Source organism: Myxocyprinus asiaticus, chromosome 2 (genome assembly GCF_019703515.2).
Source record: "Myxocyprinus asiaticus isolate MX2 ecotype Aquarium Trade chromosome 2, UBuf_Myxa_2, whole genome shotgun sequence".
NCBI lineage: Eukaryota > Metazoa > Chordata > Actinopteri > Cypriniformes > Catostomidae > Myxocyprinus > Myxocyprinus asiaticus.
In genome coordinates this window covers 40,557,692-40,579,853 of record NC_059345.1, presented here as the reverse complement: position 1 = coordinate 40,579,853, position 22,162 = coordinate 40,557,692, and the positions used below count along the sequence as shown (strand labels likewise).

At 40.1% G+C, this 22,162-nt stretch overlaps 1 protein-coding gene across 1 annotated transcript in view; it reads left to right on the top strand.

The window, feature by feature from the left end:
• Nucleotides 1-191: 191 nt before the first annotated feature.
• The window catches only part of LOC127449786 (otogelin-like), a 72,237-nt gene continuing 50,266 nt past the window's right edge, over nucleotides 192-22,162 (top strand). Inside the window, 14 exon segments of the mRNA XM_051713336.1 lie at nucleotides 192-272; nucleotides 1,115-1,169; nucleotides 4,470-4,568; nucleotides 4,682-4,839; nucleotides 7,522-7,643; nucleotides 7,794-8,002; nucleotides 9,205-9,335; nucleotides 14,293-14,399; nucleotides 14,607-14,716; nucleotides 17,831-17,956; nucleotides 18,039-18,147; nucleotides 19,203-19,249; nucleotides 20,487-20,632; nucleotides 21,604-21,736. Coding sequence (XP_051569296.1) covers nucleotides 192-272; nucleotides 1,115-1,169; nucleotides 4,470-4,568; nucleotides 4,682-4,839; nucleotides 7,522-7,643; nucleotides 7,794-8,002; nucleotides 9,205-9,335; nucleotides 14,293-14,399; nucleotides 14,607-14,716; nucleotides 17,831-17,956; nucleotides 18,039-18,147; nucleotides 19,203-19,249; nucleotides 20,487-20,632; nucleotides 21,604-21,736 — 1,633 coding nt within the window.

Below are 22,162 nucleotides of genomic sequence, written 5' to 3'. Positions count from 1 at the left end.
GTAACTTTAACTTGAACACTAAAAGAAATATCAACTTTCTTTGGACTTTCTTTTGCTGCATTTTTTAAACAAGCCTCCCTTCATCTCTTTAAAGCTCCGGTAGTATGTGTAGTGACGTTCATATGCATATATTATGCTAATGCAGGCGAGCGGAGCGGCTACAGTCAGGCTGTTATCTTCAGCACCTGGAGATGCGCGCTGACACAAAGAAGCGAGAGCGCGAGGAGCAAACAGGAGTCAAACGCGAATATGCGTCGGTAGTGCCCATTGGTGTAAGACAGTGAGGGGAGAATATTATTCCATAACAAGTGATTCGCATGAGTCACGAATGGATCCTGTTTTAACTCCCGGAAAGAAACTTTTTTTCATCTATTTATTATTCTTTATTTTAATATATCAAGGTGAGTAACATGGGGATGAACTCATCATTTCTTCTCTGAATAGTTTTATTTTAAGGAAGAATGAGAGTAAGTTAATTTTCTATATAATTTCATTGTGTAAGAATGCTTTTATATATATGTATGTGTAGTTCTACCTAATATGCTTGTAAAGTCATTAGCCAATAATGCATTGTCTATTTGAATTTTAACGTAATTTGCCTACATGCATGAAAACAGAATTATTTCCAAAAGTGTGAACAACTAAATTATTTGTCAATTAAACTTGATGAATCATGAATGTAGAAAAATACTTATTTGTTTCTTTTCAGCACATATCACGTGGGGCACTGAAAGACTGAATTTAACGAACCAGCATGATTTTGAAAAGTGAGTTTTAATATTTACATTTCTTTTATCCAATATGCATATTTTATTTATTTTTTGCTTTATGTATTTATTTGTTTTAAAAAACTGAATATTTTAATACGCAAGCCTACATGCTCATTTTGAGGGCCTTTAAGGTTTTGACTTAATTTTCAAGACCTAATTTTACACATGTTTGGTGCAATGACATGTAGTTTAAGGAGAGGTCTTCGGGTCTGTAATAGTTGTGAAACAGGCTGACAGAGCTCACTTGAAACGCCTGTGAGTCTCTGGCTTTTCTGTCTAACACAAGTGCTGATTACCTGTGTGTGAGGAACAAACACCTCGTTGTTCTCTGTGTGTCCCTGCAGCGAGAGCAGCAGGATAATGCTGGAGAAATGGGATCCCGCTTCCCAGACGGAGCAGGTAGGAGAGCTGAAGCGATGCATTCAGTGAGCGCACAGAAAAACCTGCGCTAAATGCAATGCCATGAGGTAGGGCCGGGGTGAAAGGTGGTAATGATTCTAGGGCCCAAAGGTCCAGGGGGGGCCACAACAAATTCAAAACTGTATTTTTTAATAGGTAAAGGGCCCAGAGCAATATACAGTCAGGGGGCCCAGAAATCTTTGCTACGGCCCTGCCATGAGGTTAAATGCATAACATTACAGAAAACAAGGTGTTTGCAAAATGCAGATACCAGCAATGTATGAGTTTGTTATTCTTTAAATCCCAAGTCATGGTGAGAATACATGAATTAAAGGTGCTGTAAGTGACTTTTAACAGTTCTAGGACTTCTCGTGGCAAAAAGCAACGGTTCCAAATAGAGTTCTCAAACTTTCATTTGACAACTGTCCAACTGACCGTGGCCAATTTTTCTGTTTACAGAGACTAGCATTGTCAGAGACAGGTGTAATATTTTACTGCACCTATTTCATTGATATCTTCAGGAAATAGGGACATTTTCTGCTTATCATTTAATAAATCAGGTAGACTACAGCACCTTTAATTAGTCTGAATTAAAGTGGAATATTCAAAATATGAATGTAGGTTTAAATATAAAATAGACCTTATTCAGAGCAGCACCATATTTAATTTATGACTAAAAGCGAGGCTGTGAGGGAAAGTCTTTAGTAGCATGCACTGTATTATTTTCTGGAGTTTTTGTCTACTGTAAAATGTTTGGATAGATTTTTTTTCTTCACTGTTTTGTCAGCTAAACGGTTAACATCACTTAAAACAACTGTAGGCTACAACCCATTGAGGAGACTTTAAAAGAATATTCCGGGTTTAATACAAGTTAAGTTTAATCGACAGCATTTGTCAGCAATGGCCATAATGCTGATTACCACAAAAATAATTTTTTATATTAAATAATTCTTTAAAAAAATAAAAATCAAGGTTACAATGAGGCACTTACAATGGAAGTGAATGGGACCAATTTTTGGAGGGTTTAAAGGCAGAAATGTGAAGCTTATAATTTCATAAAATTACTTTCATTAATTCTTCTGTTAAAACTCATGTATTATTTGAGTTGAAAAGTTGTTTAAATCTTTATTTTTACAGTTATTTTAGGGTTTTAGGTTTTGTTGATATTACATCATTACAGCAATGAAGTTGTAACATTGGCTATAACTTTACACAGAAAAAGGTTAGTAAGCAATTTTATCACACAAAAATCATGTCCATGAAGTTTTGTGGTTATACTTTTGAAACAGTGAGTATTTTAATGTTTACAGATTGGCCCCCATTCACTTCCATTGTAAGTGCCTTACTGGAACACAAATGTTTGCTTTTTTTTAAAGAAAAGGAGGGACGAGTTGAAATAAATATTTGTGGTAATCAATATTATGCCACAAATGCTGTCGATTGAGCTTAACTTGTATTGAACCCGGTATATTTCTTTAAGTCTGTCCCACACAGCCTCATTTTCATTCCCGTCAAAAACCTGTCAAAAAGGTCTAATACGTAAGTGCTTTCGTTTAGGGGGTTTCACACTCGATAAATTGCCTGTCAAATAATCTTATCGAATTAATTTTCAAATAATTTTTAAATTCTCAATTTAACACGCAGTTGGCTCAGCAACTGTTAAAATGAACATATCCCTCATGGCTAAGAAACGGGGCACGCACGACTCTAAAACACATGTCCAAGAAATCTCTGGCACTATTGATGTGAAACACTGAAATCAGTCTTTAAAACCACAGACTCACGATGTCAGATGTTTAATAATTTAAACAGGTAAAACACATCCCCCCAGTGCTGGCTTTGTTGATTTCTTTGGGACAAAAGCCATCATTTCGGTGGCAGTAATGTGGTTTCAGGTGTCAGTTGGGCGCTTAGGATTGGTAAAGCTGTTCCCCAGAGCCGCTATTCAGTGAGACACACTGGCCCCGTTCATTATGTCAGAATACTTTCTCCTTTGCAGTCTCGTAAGCTTCATAAAATTATTGAACTCTCAGATATCAGGTGTGATGGGGAAAAGCAGGCATAATAGAGCCGGTTTTGGTCAGATAAGAAAATTATTTAGTTCTGAAGTCAATCACTAATCGCTGTCGTGTAGCTACCCCCCTCCAGTGGTAATAATAAACTCTTGTCCACGTTAATGCACAACACATGGTTCCAGTTTCTGTACAGGTAAACAATGATTTATTAAATTAGGATTTTGATTGGAATTTCAGATTGGCGTCATGCTTCTATGTCTCCTAATGAATTCGTTCTTGGAGGTCTTCATTTACCTGATATACGAGAGCAAATTGGTTTAGTTGCAGAACAATACTTTGCTTTTTATTACACAAGTTGGGACAGTCAACTAAATCAAGAGTAGCCTACAGTTACATAAGCTCAGTATTTGTTCACTAAGAAGAAAACATTTCTCACAAAGCAGCCTTATAACACAAATTCCAAGAGTTCAGTGTCTTTTCTGACAAATACTATCATGCTTTTGGTTTAATAAACTATACTTTAACTTGAATTATTTTCTCTCCAAAGAGAGCATTATTAGAGAGCAACACATCAGCAGCGGAGCAAACAGAAGCCCAGAAGCCATCACCCCGCAGAGCCAGTGGTAAGCCCTGAGCTGAATGTCACAATGCCTTAGCAGGAGGACCAGTGCTCCCTTTGTGTGTATTTTGGGCCTTTGTGTGTGTTTTCAGTCTGTATTTTCCCCTACTGAACAATGCTTTATGTGTTTTATATAAGCTTACATGTTAGTCGTGTTGTGCACACCTGCTTACAGTGTGTGTATGTACTGTATTTGTGTGTGTGTGTGTTCTGTAGGGAACTGATCTGACATCTTTGTGTGTAAATGTGCGTTTGCGTGCATGTGTATGTGATAGTAACTACTGTATATTTGTGGATTGCATTTTTTAGTAATAATTGTAGACCTTTAGCCTATTACCCATGTTAATAATAACAGTGTGTGTTGTTTCTGATCAGTGTTTGAGTTTACGTTGCATTTAGCCTTATTTTCGTTATGAGAAACAGCAAACAATAACGGTTATGATCAGTTGAAATGTGAGAATGTGGCTGCCCCCACTTTCAGTAGACATCTGTTGAACAGGCTGATGAGTGTCATCATTACACACAAGAGCAGTATTCAACTTTATGCTTCAATGAACAATTCACATTACCAGCACGACTCTTTGATACACACTTAAACACAGAAAACACAGTCTTTCGTATGATTAATGCTACTGTGGAACAATGTGCTTTATGTGTACTGTACAGGTGAGTGTACATCTCCTTGTCTGAATGGGGGTTGGTGTGTCCATCCAGACTCCTGTAACTGCACTTTATACCAGGCCACTGGAACACACTGCCAGACAGGTAGTGCAGATTATTCAGAGAAAAACTTTAATATCTCATTTTGAAATTCTGCTCTTGAATCAGATAAAATTTGGACATGTTTTGGCATGGCAGTAATAGATGAAATGTTTCAGTCCCCAACCTAGGCTTTGAGCGAGAGATGATGTGCCGCTCATGGGGACAATACAACTATGAAACCTTTGATGGACTTTATTACTACTTCCCTGGGAAATGCAGCTACACACTACTAAAAGCCTGTGAAGACAACTCTCAGTCCAGTGTACATATACAGGTGATCTCAGTGTTTATAAAATAAACGTTGTTTTGGGATTTTCTTTGTGTGTGGAATAATATTCATATCTTGTGGTTGTGAATTAAATTTCATCAATGAGTTCATGAATGACCAACAGTAATTTACCAGATGATGATTTTAGTCTTTGCAAAACAAAGTAACAACAGCAACACTGAAACTGATAAAAATGGCTTCAAAGTACTGTTGTTTGCCTTGGTTTTAGGGTGGATTTATAGTTTTGTCGGTTTTGTTTTCTCTGAATCTGTGAAAAGTTGAGCCAAACCCATCGGTCACTGGACAGATGTAGTCTAGGAGACCCGTTTTCAGTCATAACTCAGTTTTGACCAAATCTGTTGTTACTGCATTTTGTCTTTGCACAGCAGAATGGATTTACTAATTTAGAACTACAGTGGCATGCAAACGTTTGGCGACCCCTGACCAAAATTTCTGTTGCTGTGAATAGTTAAGTGAGTAGAAGATGAATTGATCTCCAAAAGGCACAAAGTTAAAGATGAAACATTCTTTTCAACATTTTAAGCAAGATAAGTGTATTATTTTTGTTTTGCACAATTTTAGAGTGAAAAAAAAAGAAAGGAGCACCATGCAAAAGTTTGGGCACCCCAAGAGATTTTAGCTCTCAGATAACTTTTACCAAGGTTTCAGACCTTAATTAGCTTGTTAGGGCTATGGCTTGTTCACAATCATCATTTGGAAAGGCCAGGTGATGCAAATTTCAAAGCTTTACAAGTACTCTGACTCCTCAAAACTTGTCCCAACAATCAGCAGCCATGGGCTCCTCTAAGCAGCTGCCTAGCACTCTGAAAATTTTAATTATTGATTCCCACAAAGCAGGAGAATGCTATAAGAAGATAGCAAAATGTTTTCAGGTAGCCGTTTCCTCAGTTTGTAATGTAATTAAGAAATGGTAGTTAACTGGAACGGTGGAGGTCAAGTTGAGGTCTGGAAGACCAAGAAAACTTTCAGAGAGAACTCCTCATAGGATTGCTAGAAAGGTAAATCAAAACCCCTGTTTGACTGCAAAAGACCTTAAGGAAGATTTAGCAGACTCTGGAGTAGTGGTGCACTGTTCTACTGTGCAGCGACACCTGCACAAATATGACCTTCATGGAAGAGTCATGAGAAGAAAACCTTTCCTGCATCCTCGCCACAAAATTCAGCATCAGAAGTTTGCAAATGAACATCTAAACAAGCCTGATGCAATCTGGAAACAAGTCCAGTGAACTGATGAAGTTAAAATCTAACTTTTTGGCCGCAATGAGCAAAGGTATGCTTGGAGAAAAAAGGGTGAAGAATTTCATGAAAAGAACACAGGTTAAGCACAGGTGGATCGATCATGCTTTGGGCTTGTGTTGCAGCTAGCGGCATGGGGAACATTTCACTGGTAGAAGGAATAATGGATTAAATTAAATATCAGCAAATTCTGGAAGCAAACATCACACCATCTGTAAAAAAGCTGAAGATGAAAAGAGGATGGCTTCTACTACAGTATAACGATCCTAAACATACCTCAAAATCCACAATGGACGACCTCAAGAGGCACAAGCTGAAGGTTTTGTCATGGCCCTCACTGTCCCCCGACCTAAACATCGAAAAGCTCTGGATAGACCTCAAAAGAGCAGTGCATGCAAGACGGCCCAAGAATCACAGAACTAGAAGCCTTTTTCAAGGAAGAATGGGTGAAAATCCCCCAAACATGAATTGAAAGACTCTTAGCTGGCCATGAAAAGCATTTACAAGCTGTGATACTTGCCAAAGGGGGTGTTAATAAATACTGACCATGCAGGGTGCCCAAACTTTTGCTTCGGGCCCTTTTCCTTTTTTGTTTTTTTGAAACTGTAAAAGATGGGAATAAAAAAGTAAAATTGCTTAAAATATTAAAGAAATGTGTCATCTTTAACTTTATGCCTTTTGGAAATCAGGCCATCTTTTGCTCGCTTCGCTATTCACAGCAACAGAAATTTTGATCAGGGGTGCCCAAACTTTTGCATGCCACTGTATTCAGTTATTAGCTTTTAGATGTTGATAGACATTTGAGCAGGCGGCTGTTCTTTGCTTTGCATTTTCACTGAGAAATTGTGTTTGTGTGTGTGTGTGTTTTATATGTGTGTGTGTATACTGCATAATTCTTGCCTGAGGAAGATTTATATTGCCATTCATAGAGAAAGTGATCTCATTATTATGGTCATTTATGCCTATTACAGTTTAATACAGTAATTACAGGTAGGGCCAAAACAGAATTGTCTTTGTTCTCTTAGAGTCACTGATGGGAATCCAGAGGAGGTGGGCTGCCTCAGCCAGGAGTTCCTTTAGGCCATTAGCTTAAGTGCCAATATCATTTATCAATGAATTGAAAGAATGACCGAAAGTAATGCAGATCTTAAGCAGGATTGCCCTGGCTGCTTTGGTTAAGAGGACTCCACGCTTTGATGGGACAGAGGAAGCTTCTTAAGAGCTTCACACAATATTTGGATGTATTTTTTTTTTTTTACATTTATTTTACAGTTAATGTATTGTATTGTGTATTTATTTTAGTTTTGGAGAATCTATATATAAGGGTCTACTGTGCCTCTTTTTTTACTCTGCAACTTTAATACTCTGAGATAGATCTTGTAAGAATCACCATTCTGTTCTCATACTTCATTTGTAATGATTAATTTACAGGTGCATAATGACCCAGAATGCAATTCTTTCCCATACTCCTGCACACGTTCAGTCAGCCTCTTCCTGCCATGGGAAGGAGAGATTAGGTTACAGAACTCCAGTGTTACATTCAATGGTCAAAGGTAATGACTATTCACATGTTGTTTTTTTAACCTTAACTTAACCTGCCACAGTGATGTATCTCAGGGATTCTTCTAAAGAAATTGTTCAGTGATTTTTCTAAGTGTGTACGTGTGCAGTTCTAACTGTGGCTGCATATTTTCTCTCTGTAGTGTGCAGCTGCCTCATAACATCCACGATGTTGAGCTGGAGCGAATCTCTGACTATATCATAGTATCACAGCCGCAGGGTTTCACGCTGGCCTGGCAGGGGCTTACTGGCTCTGTATACATTAAGATGAGCCCAGAGTTTGTGGGACGCACCTGTGGACTATGTGGGAATTTCAATGCGGACACTCAGGATGACCTGAAGACCAGCTATGGCAAGTTTTGCTCAGTTTGTTGCAGATGGTGGCACTGATGTCTTATTGATGTCTTATTACTCTTTTAAATAAGTAAAAAACTTTGTGGTGGAAAAGGCAAATAGCAGCAAGAATAGATCAGGACTAGAAAGTAGGGGTGGGTAAAAATATAAATTTTCTGATGCATTGCGATCTTCATTTGATATTGATTCTTAAATCCCAAGATCGATCTTTTACCCTATGAGCAACCCTCTTCTACAATGAGAGGAAATCACTCGCATTTGCAACCAAATTTCACACTGTGACTAAAATTTATATATTTGGCAACTGACTGGTAAATGTTTGCATTTCACTCACCAGTAATTGTGTAATATAGTGGCGGAGTATACAGAAGCGAAATCATTTCACTGCGTTTTGAGAGTAAAAGTTGTTACTTGTATGTGTGTGTGTGTCCAAAGACGAGATCAACGCAACCCATTTGTCATTTAATAATGTCTATTTTAATACCCTTTCTGTTCTCTACAGTCAGTTGTTGATAAAAAATAAAAAAAAAATAAAAAATTTACATTTAATTCTTATCATTAAAAGTTAATGATTAATATTTTCAAAATTTATATTTACGTAATGTACCTAGTTAGAAGGTCCCCTGTATAATTAACAGCATTTCTTTCATATGTATGCAAAAGGGACATTATAGCTGAAGTATACCCATGTGAATCGATATCGAATCAAAATCGGATTCGAATTGAGAATCATAATCTAAACGAATCAGGAAATCTGTATCCATACCCAGCCCTACTAGAAAGAATGGATTTATTTGACAAAAAACAAAACAAAAAAACAAAACAACAACAACAAGGAAATAACGTAATAATAAGTAATTATTTAATAATTGAAACCACGTTTACAATTATGCATTTGGCAGGCAATTTTATTCAAAGCAATTTACAGTGCTCTCAAAGTAAACATTTTATCAGCAAGTGCGTTCCCTGGAAATCAACCCCAAAACCTTGAACATTTAAAAACCTTTTTGTTTATTGTCAAATAAAATTGTTCTTTACTCTTTCATATGCAATACATGTATTCTCAGATTGTGAAAATATATATTAATTATATATTATATAATAATATTAATATATTTTTTCCACAACTCTGCATGTGACAAGGCAAGACCAAATTTTTTATTAAACTTTTGTATATGTGTCTGTGAATGTTTGGCCCAGGTGTTTTCACACAGGATTTGGCCATGTTCGGTAACAGCTGGGCAGAGGATGAGCCACAGCTGGCCAGATGTCCTATTGTTCCCTCTCTCTATTCCTCACCCTGTGCCACGCAAGATCCTCATGTCCTATTGGTACTTCATGCAAAAACCACACGTTCTTGTCTTCACAACCATACAGTCTCATATTCACACTCACACCAAATGCACCTGATAAATAAGGACTCTGGTTCTCTTTCTAACATTCGTTCGGTATCTCACTATGGGTGATGCCTCGGCCGTGGCCAATCTTGGAAGGACCAATAACACCGAGTCTGTCAGTTGACAGACCAAACACAGCAGTGATGAGGGAGTCCCACCTCCCTATATTAACCACTGTCATAGGTGCCTACTTCATTCTCATTCTCTTCCCTGTGAAGATCTTTGGAAGCTATCCTCAGCAGGACTCGTAAGATGTGGTCGCTTAACAGTTCATCAGGCAAGCCTTTCAGGTATGTCGCAGAACTTGGCTGTTCTTTTTGTGAGAATAGTCACTGTCAAAGTGAATATATTTTCTGCTGTATTATATTGTTTTCTCTGGGTGGCGTGAACCAGTGCGTGGAGGCGGGTTTGGGCTTTTTCTGCAGAGTTTCGAGCTGTTATAGCTTTTGCCTCTACGGCAAGAGGATTAACACAGAATCAAATGGCATGTTGTGGTGAACTGCTTCTGTGTTCTTGAGTTAGGGTTCTGTCATAGCAACTGCGGGCTCACCGAGCGGCAGAGCGAAGGGCAAGGATCCCTCCAGTCCATGCGCTTGTGGATCTATGATTTTTGCTGAAGGACTCCCACCCGCTATGTATCGCCTGTCTGGGGGTCAGGCATGCACAGGCCACACTTGCTAATCCCGAGTGTTGCCTGCATTGTTCCTGTTTCGTACTGTTTTGGAAAGGAGGGTGCAGGTCACGGCATCGAATAATGAGGATCCCTATTTTCTGGAGAAAGACCCCCCCACCCCAGCTGCAAGGACAGCACAGCTGGGGCGATCTCATGGACAAAGTCTCCCCCGATCTTCCTCCCCTCTTTGAATCAACCCCTTTGGTGGGGGACAGGGAAGAGGAGGAGGAGTACACTGATGATCGTCTTTTGGAGGATGATGGTGAGGAGGATGAAGACAATGCCATTTTCCCTGCTCTGCCTCCTTCCCGGTTGGGTAGCTCGATGGATGCGTCCCCCTCTCCTGTCCAAGGAGAGATGGACCTTATTGAGATGTATATCAGACAGAGTTGATGGAGAAAATGGGCCAACAAATTGATGCGGGGGCGCCGGATGCGGCTTTGTGGGAAGAGATCTGCATTATTGCGGATCTCAACCTACGTATGTCAAGAGGGGCTGTCCAGAGCTGCGGCTGCAGCATGGGTCTGTCCATTGTGGGCAAATGAGCTATTTGGCTTGGTCTGTCTGGCCTGTCTGAGAGGGAGAATACAGATTTCCTCAATACCACAGTGGATCCGAAAGCCCTTTTTGGGGCTACGGTGTCCACAATGCAGCAGCAGTGTGATTTGAGGAAAAAGGATGGGGAAGCATTCGAGACCTGCCTTCCCTGAAAATCTACTGCTCGCCCCCTGCAGCCGTCACATTCCGGGTTCACAACCCATTTTAGAAGTGAACAATCTGGTTTTAAAACCCAGACCAGGCATCCCTGACCACCCCAGCAGTCAGGGTAGGGAGGGACACAGCTAAAACAGCCCCAGCTGAGAAGTAAAGCTTCTTTCGCTGCGGCCAAACATCGTCCGTCTAACAAGAAGAGACAGGCGACCTAACCAGTGTTCTGGTTCGGGACATGGAGTGGGTGAACAGCACTTGCGGAGTCTCTGTGAGTTTGTTGTCCCTCCAGCCAAGAGGACTCAAACCATACGTTTTGTGTTACACGGTTCATACACAAATGATTTAATGGGAGTGTTGGCACCAGTTCCCCCAGTGCCTCTCAGTTTGCATCTCCCCTCTCCATCCACGGGGTCAGAAAAAAGAGAGGAAGAAAGTTTACACAAAATTTGTAACAAAAATAAAAATCTCTGTGCATCCAAGCAGTGGGCCAAGGGCACAGCAGTGTGTGAAAATAAATCACAAAATAATACCAAACTCAGAGCTGCAATCCCCAGCTCCGCTGCTAGATGGTGCTGTAGCGCCATCAGTGAGCATGAGCTTCAGCGGGCCGCTCTCTGTTCACACAGAAAGTTGGCGCACATGCGCAGTTCATCCCTGGGTTTTATCTATGATAAAATGGGGTTATCAGCTGCAATTCACTGTAAATCCACCTCTGTTCAACAGTGTGTTAATGTCAACAGTGGAGGGGGAGACAGCTTGGATTTTAGAGGAGGAAATAGACAATTTGTGGAGCAATAGAGCAATAAGGATTGTGCCACTGGAGGACAGCCATCAGGGCTTTTACTCCAGGTATTTCGTCATCCCCAAGAGAGTAGGAGGTCTCTGTCCCATTCTGGATTTGCGAAATCTCAACAAATACCTCTATAAGGTACAAGTTCAAAATGCTCATGCTCAAAACACTCTCAGTTTATTCGTCCCAGAGGTTTACGTCAGTCGATCTGAAGGACACATATTTTCATGTGGGCATTTACCAGTCACACAGAAAATTCCTAAGATTTGCTTACAGGGAATAGCTTATGAATTTTTGATGGTGCCTTTCGGATCGATTCACAGTTGTTTGTTCTTTTTTCAGAAAGGGAAAAAAGACTCATTCAGGTTGTGTCTATGCCTATTGGGTCTGATGGCCTCAGTGGTGTCAATCATTCCTTTGGGACTACTGCGAATGAGAGAGTTTCAGCATTGGATTGCAGCGCACCACTTGTGTCCTCACTGGCACTTAAATCGCAGAGTATGAGTGACGTCAGAGGGGATGCTCGCTCTCCCTCACTGGAGAATCCCTGCTTTCCTTCACGGGGGAACCCCTTTGGGGGCAGCCTCTCTGAGGAAAGTGGTGATGACAGACGCTTCACTCACAGGTTGGGGCACGGTGTGCGAAGACAGAACAGTGAATGGAGTTTGGCCCGCGTCACTACAGAACGCACATATAAACTTTATGGAGTTACTGACAGTGTTTCTAGCATTGAAGCACTTTGTACAGTTCCTTCAAGGCCACAATGTTCTAGTCAGATTGGACAACATGACAACGGTGGCATACACAAACAGACGGGGGGCACTCATTCACAGCGGCTACACAGCCTGGCACAAAAGCTGGAGTGCACAACATTAGAGCAGTGTGCACTTTCTCTCAGTACGTGATGAATACGGGGGCGAATTTCCTGTCCAGGGCAATCCTCTTTACAGAGAATGGAGACTTCACCCTCAGGTGGTGAATCAGCTATGGGAGAGATACGGGCGAGCTGCCATAGATCTCTTTGCATCGCACAAAAATGCTCATTGCCCTCTGTTCTTCTCTCTGGCAAGAGACGGTGCTCCTATGGGTGCGGATGCTCTAGCACATCCTTGGCCAAATGCGCTACTTTACGCATTTCCTCCACTGAGTCTGATCATTCCAACTCTAAAAAGAGTAGGAGAATATGGTCACTCAGTCATACTGATCGCCCAAACTAGCCGGGGAAACTGTGGCTGGCGGAGATAATTAAACTTTTGTGCACCCAGCCTTGGCAGCTCCCGCTGCGCAGGGAAATCCTGTCGCAAACGTGGGGGGAAATATTTCAACCCGCCCTGGACAGAGTTGCTCTTTGTGTTTGTCCCATGAGAGGCTAAAATTGAGTGTCATTGGTTTACCCCCCAGGGTGATTGAAATGATTCTGAGTGCGAGAGCTGCTTCAACACGCTCCACGTATGATTGGAAATGGGCTGTGTTTGAGCAGTGGTGTGCACACAGACACATTGTTCCATTTTTATGTTCAGTGGCAGATGTTTTGTGTTTTCTCCAGGAACTTTTAGATAAAGGCAGGGCCTTTTCTACCGTCAAGGTTTATCTCGCTGCCATGTTGGCTTGTCATGTGGGAATAGACTTGAATACGATAGGTCTACACCCACTTGTATGCAGGTTTATGAGGGGCGCAAGACATTTGAACAGGGTGTCAAAACCACTAGTTCCATCATGGGACCGGTCCGTGGTCCTGAACGTGCTTTCTCAGCCTCCCTTTGAGCCAGTTGAAAGTATAGAATTAAAGCACCTTTTGCTAAAGGCAACTTTATTATTGGCTTTAACAACTGCAAACCGGGTTAGTGAACTACATGCTTTGTCAGTTTATCACGCCTGTGTGCTCTTTGCGGTGGATTTATAGAGAGTGTCTCTTAAAACGAATCCAGCCTTTGTGCCTAAGGTAAGCGACACAGCGCTCAACTTTTCACCTGCCGCCTTTTTCCTCACCAGAGAACGAGCGGCTTCACTGATTGTGTCCAGTTTGTACTCTACTTTTGTACGTGGAAAGAACAAAGTCATTGAGGAAGAGTAATCAGCTTTTTGTTTCTTGGACTGATTCTTGTAAGGGCGGAACCATATCACAACAGTGCCTGTCTCATTGGGTAGTAGAGGCTATTATATTAAGGTATAATAGTCTGGGGCTGTGACCTCCGGAGGGCTTGAGAGCTCATTCTACTAGAGGCATGGCTACCTCGTGGGCGCTGTTTAACGGAATTTCAGTTTAGGACATTTGTGCAGCTGCAAGTTGGGCATTGCCTCACACTTTTGTCCGATTTTATAGACTGGATGTCACAGAGCCATCATTGGCACATTCAGTCCTTGGTGTTGGAGGTTAATCTGCCGATGTGTAAAAAAAATAAAATAATACACACACAAATAAAAAATAACACAGTGAAGCACATCCATTCTTTGCTAATTGATTGGGTGGGTGTACATTGGACACTACAAGTAGGTTGACGGTCTGCTTCGGACAGCATATCTGCAATACGGGAGTTGGCTATATAGGTAGATGGGACTCCCTCATCACTGCTGTGTTTGGTCTGTCAGCTGACAAACTGGGTGTTATTGGTGCTTCCAGGATTGGCCATGCTCGATGCATTACCCATGGTGAGATACCTCACTCCTGTTATCAGAGAACCAGGGTTACGTGAGTAACCAAAATTTCTTGACTGCAGAAAGTGGAGGAGGTGTGTGCCACCCTATTGAAGGAGCCGTTCATTTCCTGTCATGAGTTTGTCAGTCCATATTCATACATGGCCAGCTGCTCCAATGACCTCTGCCTGTAAGTACTGATATTACAACTCCTGACACCACATTGAGAGACTACTGACATTACAATACCTACATGTAATGCAGTATACTGGAAAACTCTAAATCAATATTAGAAAACTACTTCATTATGCAGTAGTGCTAACCTAAATATAATGCTGGTATTGATTATTGCAGTGCTTTACAACTGCGATGTATGTTATTGTTTTACCTGGTGCAGGTCTGGTCCCAATGGTGATATTGTGTGCCAGGTGTTTACGGAGTATGCCAGAGCATGTGCCCATGCTGAACAACCACTGCATAACTGGAGAGCACATTTTCCTGTTTGCGGTAGGTTGCTTAGAATACACAAATGTTGCTTATGTACATTTTTGTCTTAAATGTGCTGTTAAGTGTTATAAAATGAATAGTTCAGACTCTAATCTCTGTTGATGGTAAGAAAAACGTTCAAAGCACTGATATATATATAGAACTGGATCGCTGACGCAACGTTAAACTGCCAGCAGGAGGTGAAGCCAACGGAAGTGTTTGAGCGGCAGTCTTGGTATGCCCAAGCTGTCATAGAGTAGCAATGACTGACAGGCGAAAACATCCCCGTTTCACCATCTCCGACCTCCGGATACGACGCATTTCGCCCTCTAGTGACAATCATGTTTAATGTTTAATTAGCTCATTATGGATAATATTCATTACGAGGGAGAAGATATACGCAGATCGCAATGTCAGTGCATTCATCTGCCCCAGTGTTCAGCCTATCAGTACAGCACAATGATCACCAAAGGAAGCGGCAAAACTGTCCACAAGTTGTAATGTAAGTATGAAAAGCTGTAATATTTGCTTGTTTTTGGGTGACAACATGTCCGTTTGCCTCGGAGGGTCCTTATAATAGTCAAACCAGGATTTTTAAGTGTTTGTTTGCCATTTAAGCCTAGCGTATCAGTTTAATTTGAACCAGCTTTGCTTGTCTCCCTCTCTGCGCGTGTGATAGAGGGAGAGTGTGCGCTCTTATTCAAGTGGCCGTGAGAACAAGGCACTTTTTGATGAAAACATAAAACACTTCAATGTTCACAATAAATAAGTCTGAAAATGTCTGTTTGCATCTTACCTCAGTTTCAGTGAACTTGTTTACATTCAGCTGATCTGTTCGCTGGTGAAGTTTGTTAGTGGTGGATACTGTTTGGTATAGATACACATAACTCACTCGGGTTTTCAAGAAACAGGAAAAATTCCTGTACTTTAAATAAATAATTACATGTGTATATCGCTTGCATTGTAGGGATGTGCATGCAGATTTCAGAAATAAAATAATTGATTGAATGGTTAATGTTTACTCACTGAAATTAGATGATAATAAGTTAATAGGGACATTGGAATGTTTGGGCATAGCATTATGGCGGAGCAGTTGCTTCACTGATATGACGTCATAAGCAATACAGCTCTATATATATCAGTGGTTCAAAGCTATTTTAAAATAGCCAATATGTACAGGTGCATCTCAATAAATTAGAATGTCGTGGAAAAGTTCATTTATTTCAGTAATTCAACTCAAATTGTGAAACTCGTGTATTAAATAAATTCAATGCACACAGACTGAAGTAGTTTAAGTCTTTGGTTCTTTTAATTGTGATGATTTTGGCTCACATTTAACATAAACCCACCAATTCACTATCTCAAAAAATTAGAATATGGTGACATGCCAATCAGATAATCAACTCAAAACACCTGCAAAGGTTTCCTGAGCCTTCAAAATGGTCTCTCAGTTTGGTTCACTAGGCTACACAATCATGGGGAAGACTGCTGATCTGACAGTTGTCCAGAAGACAATCATTGACACCCTTCACAAGGAGGGTAAGCCACAAACATTCAAGCTGGCTGTTCACAGAGTGCTGTATCCAAGCATGTTAACAGAAAGTTGAGTGGAAGGAAAAAGTGTGGAAGAAAAAGATGCACAACCAACCGAGAGAACCGCAGCCTTATGATTGTCAAGCAAAATCGATTCAAGAATTTGGGTGAAGGAATGGACTGAGGCTGGGGTCAAGGCATCAAGAGCCACCACACACAGACATGTCAAGGAATTTGGCTACAGTTGTCGTATTCCTCTTGTTAAGCCACTCCTGAACCACAGACAAGGTCAGAGGCATCTTACCTGGGCTAAGGAGAAGAAGAACTGGACTGTTGCCCAGTGGTCCAAAGTCCTCTTTTCAGATCAGAGCAAGTTTTGTATTTCATTTGGAAACCAAGGTCCTAGAGTCTGGAGGAAGGGTGGAGAAGCTCATAGCCCAAGTTGCTTGAAGTCCAGTGTTAAGTTTCCACAGTCTGTGATGATTTGGGGTGCAATGTCATCTGCTGGTGTTGGTCCATTGTGTTTTTTGAAAACCAAAGTCACTGCACCCGATTACCAAGAAATGTTGGAGCACTTCATGCTTCCTTCTGCTGAAAGATGCTGATTTCATTTTCCAGCAGGATTTGGCACCTGCCCACACTGCCAAAAGCACCAAAAGTTGGTTAAATGACCATGGTGTTGGTGTGCTTGACAGGCCAGCAAACTCACCAGACCTGAATCCCATAGAGAATCTATGGGGTATTGTCAAGAGGAAAATGAGAAACAAGAGACCAAAAAATGCAGATGAGCTGAAGGCCACTGTCAAAGAAACCTGGGCTTCCATACCACCTCAGCAGTGCCACAAACTGATCACCTCCATGCCACGCCGAACTGAGGCAGTAATTAAAGCAAAAGGAGCCCCTACCAAGTATTGAGTACATATACAGTAAATGAACATACTTTCCAGAAGGCCAACAATTCACTAAAAATGTTTTTTTTATTGGTCTTATGATGTATTCTAATTTTCTGAGATAGTGAATTGGTGGGTTTTTGTTAAATGTGAGCCAAAATCATCACAATTAAAAGAACCAAAGACTTAAACTACTTCAGTCTGTGTGCACTGAATTTATTTAATACACGAGTTTCACAATTTGAGTTGAATTACTGAAATAAATGAACTTTTCCACAACATTCTAATTTATTGAGATGCACCTGTATGTATAAACACATGTGACTACACATTAAATGAATTCTAAATTAATGATTCTACATTGCTTGGCAACTGTAAAAAGTCTTCAAATCTAAATCTATCTATTTATTGAACATTGGTGTCTTTTATATTATTGCTGTTGCTGCCATTTTATTAAAGCAATAAGCTACTCACGGTTGTGCTTTACAGTATTTTACCATAGTTGTTAGACATTGGAACTGTAGCGATTGTATTTATTGGGATATGTATTGGGTTATTGCTTTATTTTATATGCAGATGTTGTGCAAGTTTATCAGTGTTTCAAAGTATTTACATGTGTTTTTCTGCTTGTGGGTTTTGTGCTTCTGAGTATATGTTTTTGCATGGAGATTCATATTGTGAGAGTTTATTTTGGTCTTCTTCTTGGCTGTAGATGTTGATTGCCCTGGTGAGCTCCACTTCAGAGAGTGTATCACCTGCTGCCCTACACACTGCAACATCGAACGCATGTGTATAGACAGCAAGCTTCAGTGTTTGGATGGCTGCTACTGCCCTGATGGTTGTAAAATAATAGTGCAGATTATGTAGTCAATATGTGTGTTTATTTATTGATGATAATACAATAATTTGGCTGTGTCTAGATTTGATCTTTGAAGATGGACTGTGTGTTAAGGCATCAGACTGCCCATGTGAGCACCATGGTATGCTGTACCCCTCCGGACAGGTCATACAAGAAGACTGCAACAACTGGTCAGACACTATTAACTATTCATACTAAACTGCATACTTGCTTGCATTAGGAAGTGTTTAAATGAACAGAGTGACTATCTGCACCCTGGTGTAAATAGCATCTGCCACACAGTGCAGCTATTTGCACCCCAAAGGTCTGGTGGAACCACAGAAATATACAACAAACTAGACATTAGATGTCACTGCAGTGGCATGGGGTGTAAAGACAGTGTGAACGTGTAGTGTTGTCTTAGTGTCCCTGGTTCGTTTCCACCTTTTGTCCCACATTTTTTTTACCATCCAGTTTCCTGTTTCCACTCTTAATATTTCCTTTAATACTACTTAAAATAATAAATACAAAATAATAAAAAGGTTGATTTCATCACAGTGATTTGGTCACTTTAAATGTCGGGGAGTACAAAGAAGGGTTTGATCAGTAGGCAGGGTCTGTCAATCGCACTCGTTCCCTCCTGGGACTCGACGTCGCTTGTGTGTAGATTGCATCACTGTATTACTATAGTAATATTGTAGTAATCATGTTTTCTGGCAGAAAACATGGTTTTAATGCAATTAACCATGGTGTTACTATAGTAATATGGTTGTAATATAGTAACCATGGTTAATTTTGTGGTTACTATAATTTTACTACAAAAAACCCTGGTGAAACTATGATTACTGTAGTAAAACCAAGGTTATTTTTTCTAAGGGAAGGTTAAGGTTAGGTTTAGGGGTAGGGGTTGTTGAAGGGTGTCTGTGGGACAATACAATAACACAATAAACACGCTGCAGTGATGCTCATATACTGTATATTAGTATTTATATATGGGTGCAAATAGTACCTGCCACTATTTGCACCAGGGTGAAAATAGTATCTACCATTATTTGCACCAGAGTTGAGGTGCAAAGAATATCTGCCACTATTTGCACTGGGGTGTAAATAGCATGTACTATTATTTGCACCAAGTGCAAATAGCATCTGCACAAATGAATCATACACAATAAAAAGAATAAATATGCATGCTTGTGTTTTTGAATTGTATCCAGCTTTGTTCATTAATTTTTTGTGTGTCTCTCAGCACATGTGTAGGAGGAGTATGGAACTGCACAGAGCGCAATTGCCCAGGTGTTTATTTTTTTTTTAATTAACTTTTTATGGACCCTTTTCACAGCATGTGATGACACATTTTCGTTTAATTAGAAGTTTAAATCTTGCAATTTTTTATATTTTATTTATTTATTTTTAACAAAATGTATAACATTATTATTTCTGTTATATTACCCTCGCATTAATTAAATATCCAGTGAACTAATCATCACTGCTGGTATGGGGTTTCAAATACTGGACAGCTGCTGATGGAATGACAGTAAATTTGACATCTTTCTCTGTTCTGACAGCCATAATCCACCACTCTCTATTTTTATACTCTTTTGGAAAGTGTAGAAACATAATATTGGATTTTTTTTTTCTTTTGCTGATGGAGCAAATGGGATTTCAGAAATAATATTTGCTGTGGTCTCCAGTTCAACACTTTATAAATTTACACCGCTGTAGTGTATTTCCTTGTTCCAAACCCGGAAATGTGAAAAGGGTCCCTTTTTTTACTGTGTCTCTGTGTGTTTTTGTTACTTAATCTCCTGTTCACAGCTTTCGTTCTGCACATCTCTGCTGTGTCACTTATGGTCTCTATTTTAATCATTTTCACACTCACAATCATTCATTCTACTCTTTCTAAACCACATTTTTTCATTCACTGATACTGACTGTATCTTGTTGCCATTTTTATTCTCTTGTGATTCCAGAGATTCTTTTATTTGTCAAATGTAGCAAGTACAATTAAACCCTTTCCGATAAAGTGCTTGTATATTCATGAATGGTCTTTTTCTTAAAGGGATAGTTCACCCAAAAATGAAAATGCTCTCATCATTTACTCACTCATGCCAGCCCAGATGTGAATGACTTTCTTCTGCAGAACACAAAGATTTTTAAAAGAATATTTCAGCTTCAGAAGATATGGATTAAACCACTGGAGTTTTATGGATTACCTTTATGCTGCCTTTATGTATTTTTTGATGCTTCAAAATTTTGGTCACCATTCACTTGCATTGTATGGATCTACAGAGCTGAAATATTCTTCTAAACATATTTGTGTTCTGCAGAAGAAAGAAAGCCATTCACATCTGGGATGGCATGAGGGAGAGTAAATGATGAGAAAATTGTCATTTTTGGTTGAACTGTTCCTTTAAGGCAGTTCCTCTCTTTTAATAACACATTCCAACATTTAAATCTGATACACTGAGCATAATGTTAATGGAAATGTTTACGCCATTGCTAAGAAACTACTCTGTTGTGGTTGGTACAGGAGAGTGCTCTGTGACAGGAGACATGTTCTTTCAGTCATTTGATGGCCGCGTTTACACCTTTCCTGCTACGTGCCAGTATGTTTTAGCCAAGAGCAGAAACTCTGGCAGGTTCACCGTGACCATTCAGAATGCACCCTGTGGAGCCGTAAGTCCCTCTGCACTTTCATTTTATCTGCACAAACACAAAACTCAAGCAATAGCACACAAAAGAGAAAAGACATAAGACATGCCAGATGTAGAATGCCAAACCTTCATTCATCATGTTCCAGAATTGTTCGGGTGGGTTGTTTTAAAGAGTAATCTGGTAATCTAGACAGACAGATTTGTGTGATTAGTCAAGTTACTGCTAGAGTGGCTGGATATGTTACTATCTAAGTTAAATTCATTGCTAGATTAGTTGAATTAATTGCTAGATTAGGTGAGTATAATGCAAAAGATTGCACAGCTTTTCTCCTAGCTAAAGTATTGGGTTTTGGGTTGAGATGAAACAAAGTCTTCAAATGTGTTGGTGTCGTCATTAAACCCTGTTTAGCTTTGACAGATGAAACATGAAAAGATACAAAATCTGAAGAGATTCTCTCCCTCAAAGCCTTCCTTTCCCAAAGCCCAGCGCTGCTGATGCTACAACTCAATACGCGGAGAGCATTCTGGTGTATGGTGTCACTGCTGGAATCTGAACAAGCTGTTCTGCTTATCTGAGCCTCTGAATGACAACCAGAGACTTTGTAGTTGCTGAGAAAGAGAGGGAGAGATGTATTTCAGTAAAGCGGCTGTTGAAAGATCCCCGCATAGGCACCTGTTGGTAGCGTCCATAATTTTCTTGAATGGAGCAATTCAGAGTCGGAGTGGTTTATCTCCTGTGAACAGCTCGCAGTAACTCATTCACAAGCATAAAGCCTAATTCCTAAACGACATGATTACTGAATTAGTCAAAATTGAAATGTACAGATTAACCGATATGTTTGTTTCCCTGTACAGTCATTCATCCATTGAGCCTGTTTGTGTGTTCTGTGCAGTAGTTCTATAGCTGTGTTATTATGTGTGTGGATACAGTATGTGTGTATATGAGAAGTTTTGAATCTCAGATTTTATTTGTAATGTGTGTATTTACTGCAGAATCTGGATGGTGCATGTATTCAGTCAGTGAACCTGGTGGTTGATGAGGATCCACGCACTGAGATCACAATGAGCCACAGTGGAGAGGTTTTTCTGGCCAGCCAGTTCAGGATTTCACTGCCATTTTCAGATGGTAATTTACTATTAATACTATGTGTTGACAAGGTTAATTGCTGTAATGCTGTGTTGGCGTGGTAAACTCTTATATTATAGATGTCTGTGTTAAGTTTTTACCCTGAATGTGTTCTGCAATTGCATCTGGATGCAATATAATTTATGTGTGAACTGGAGCCTTATTGGTCCATCCGTAGCACCTAAATTTAGTGTTTTTATTGTGACATATTTAAAAGTAATTCTTTAATGTGGTATGCCACAATGATTAAAAAAAAAAAAACAACTGTTCCCTATCTGTCACTCACTCGACGTTGTGTCGATGTAGTGACACTAGGGGTCACCCTTGGGAGCCCCAAACACCTCTGATCTTTGAGAAAAGGCCAATGGGAATTGGCAAGTGGAATTTGCATGCCACTCCCCCGGACATATGGGTATAAAAGGAGCT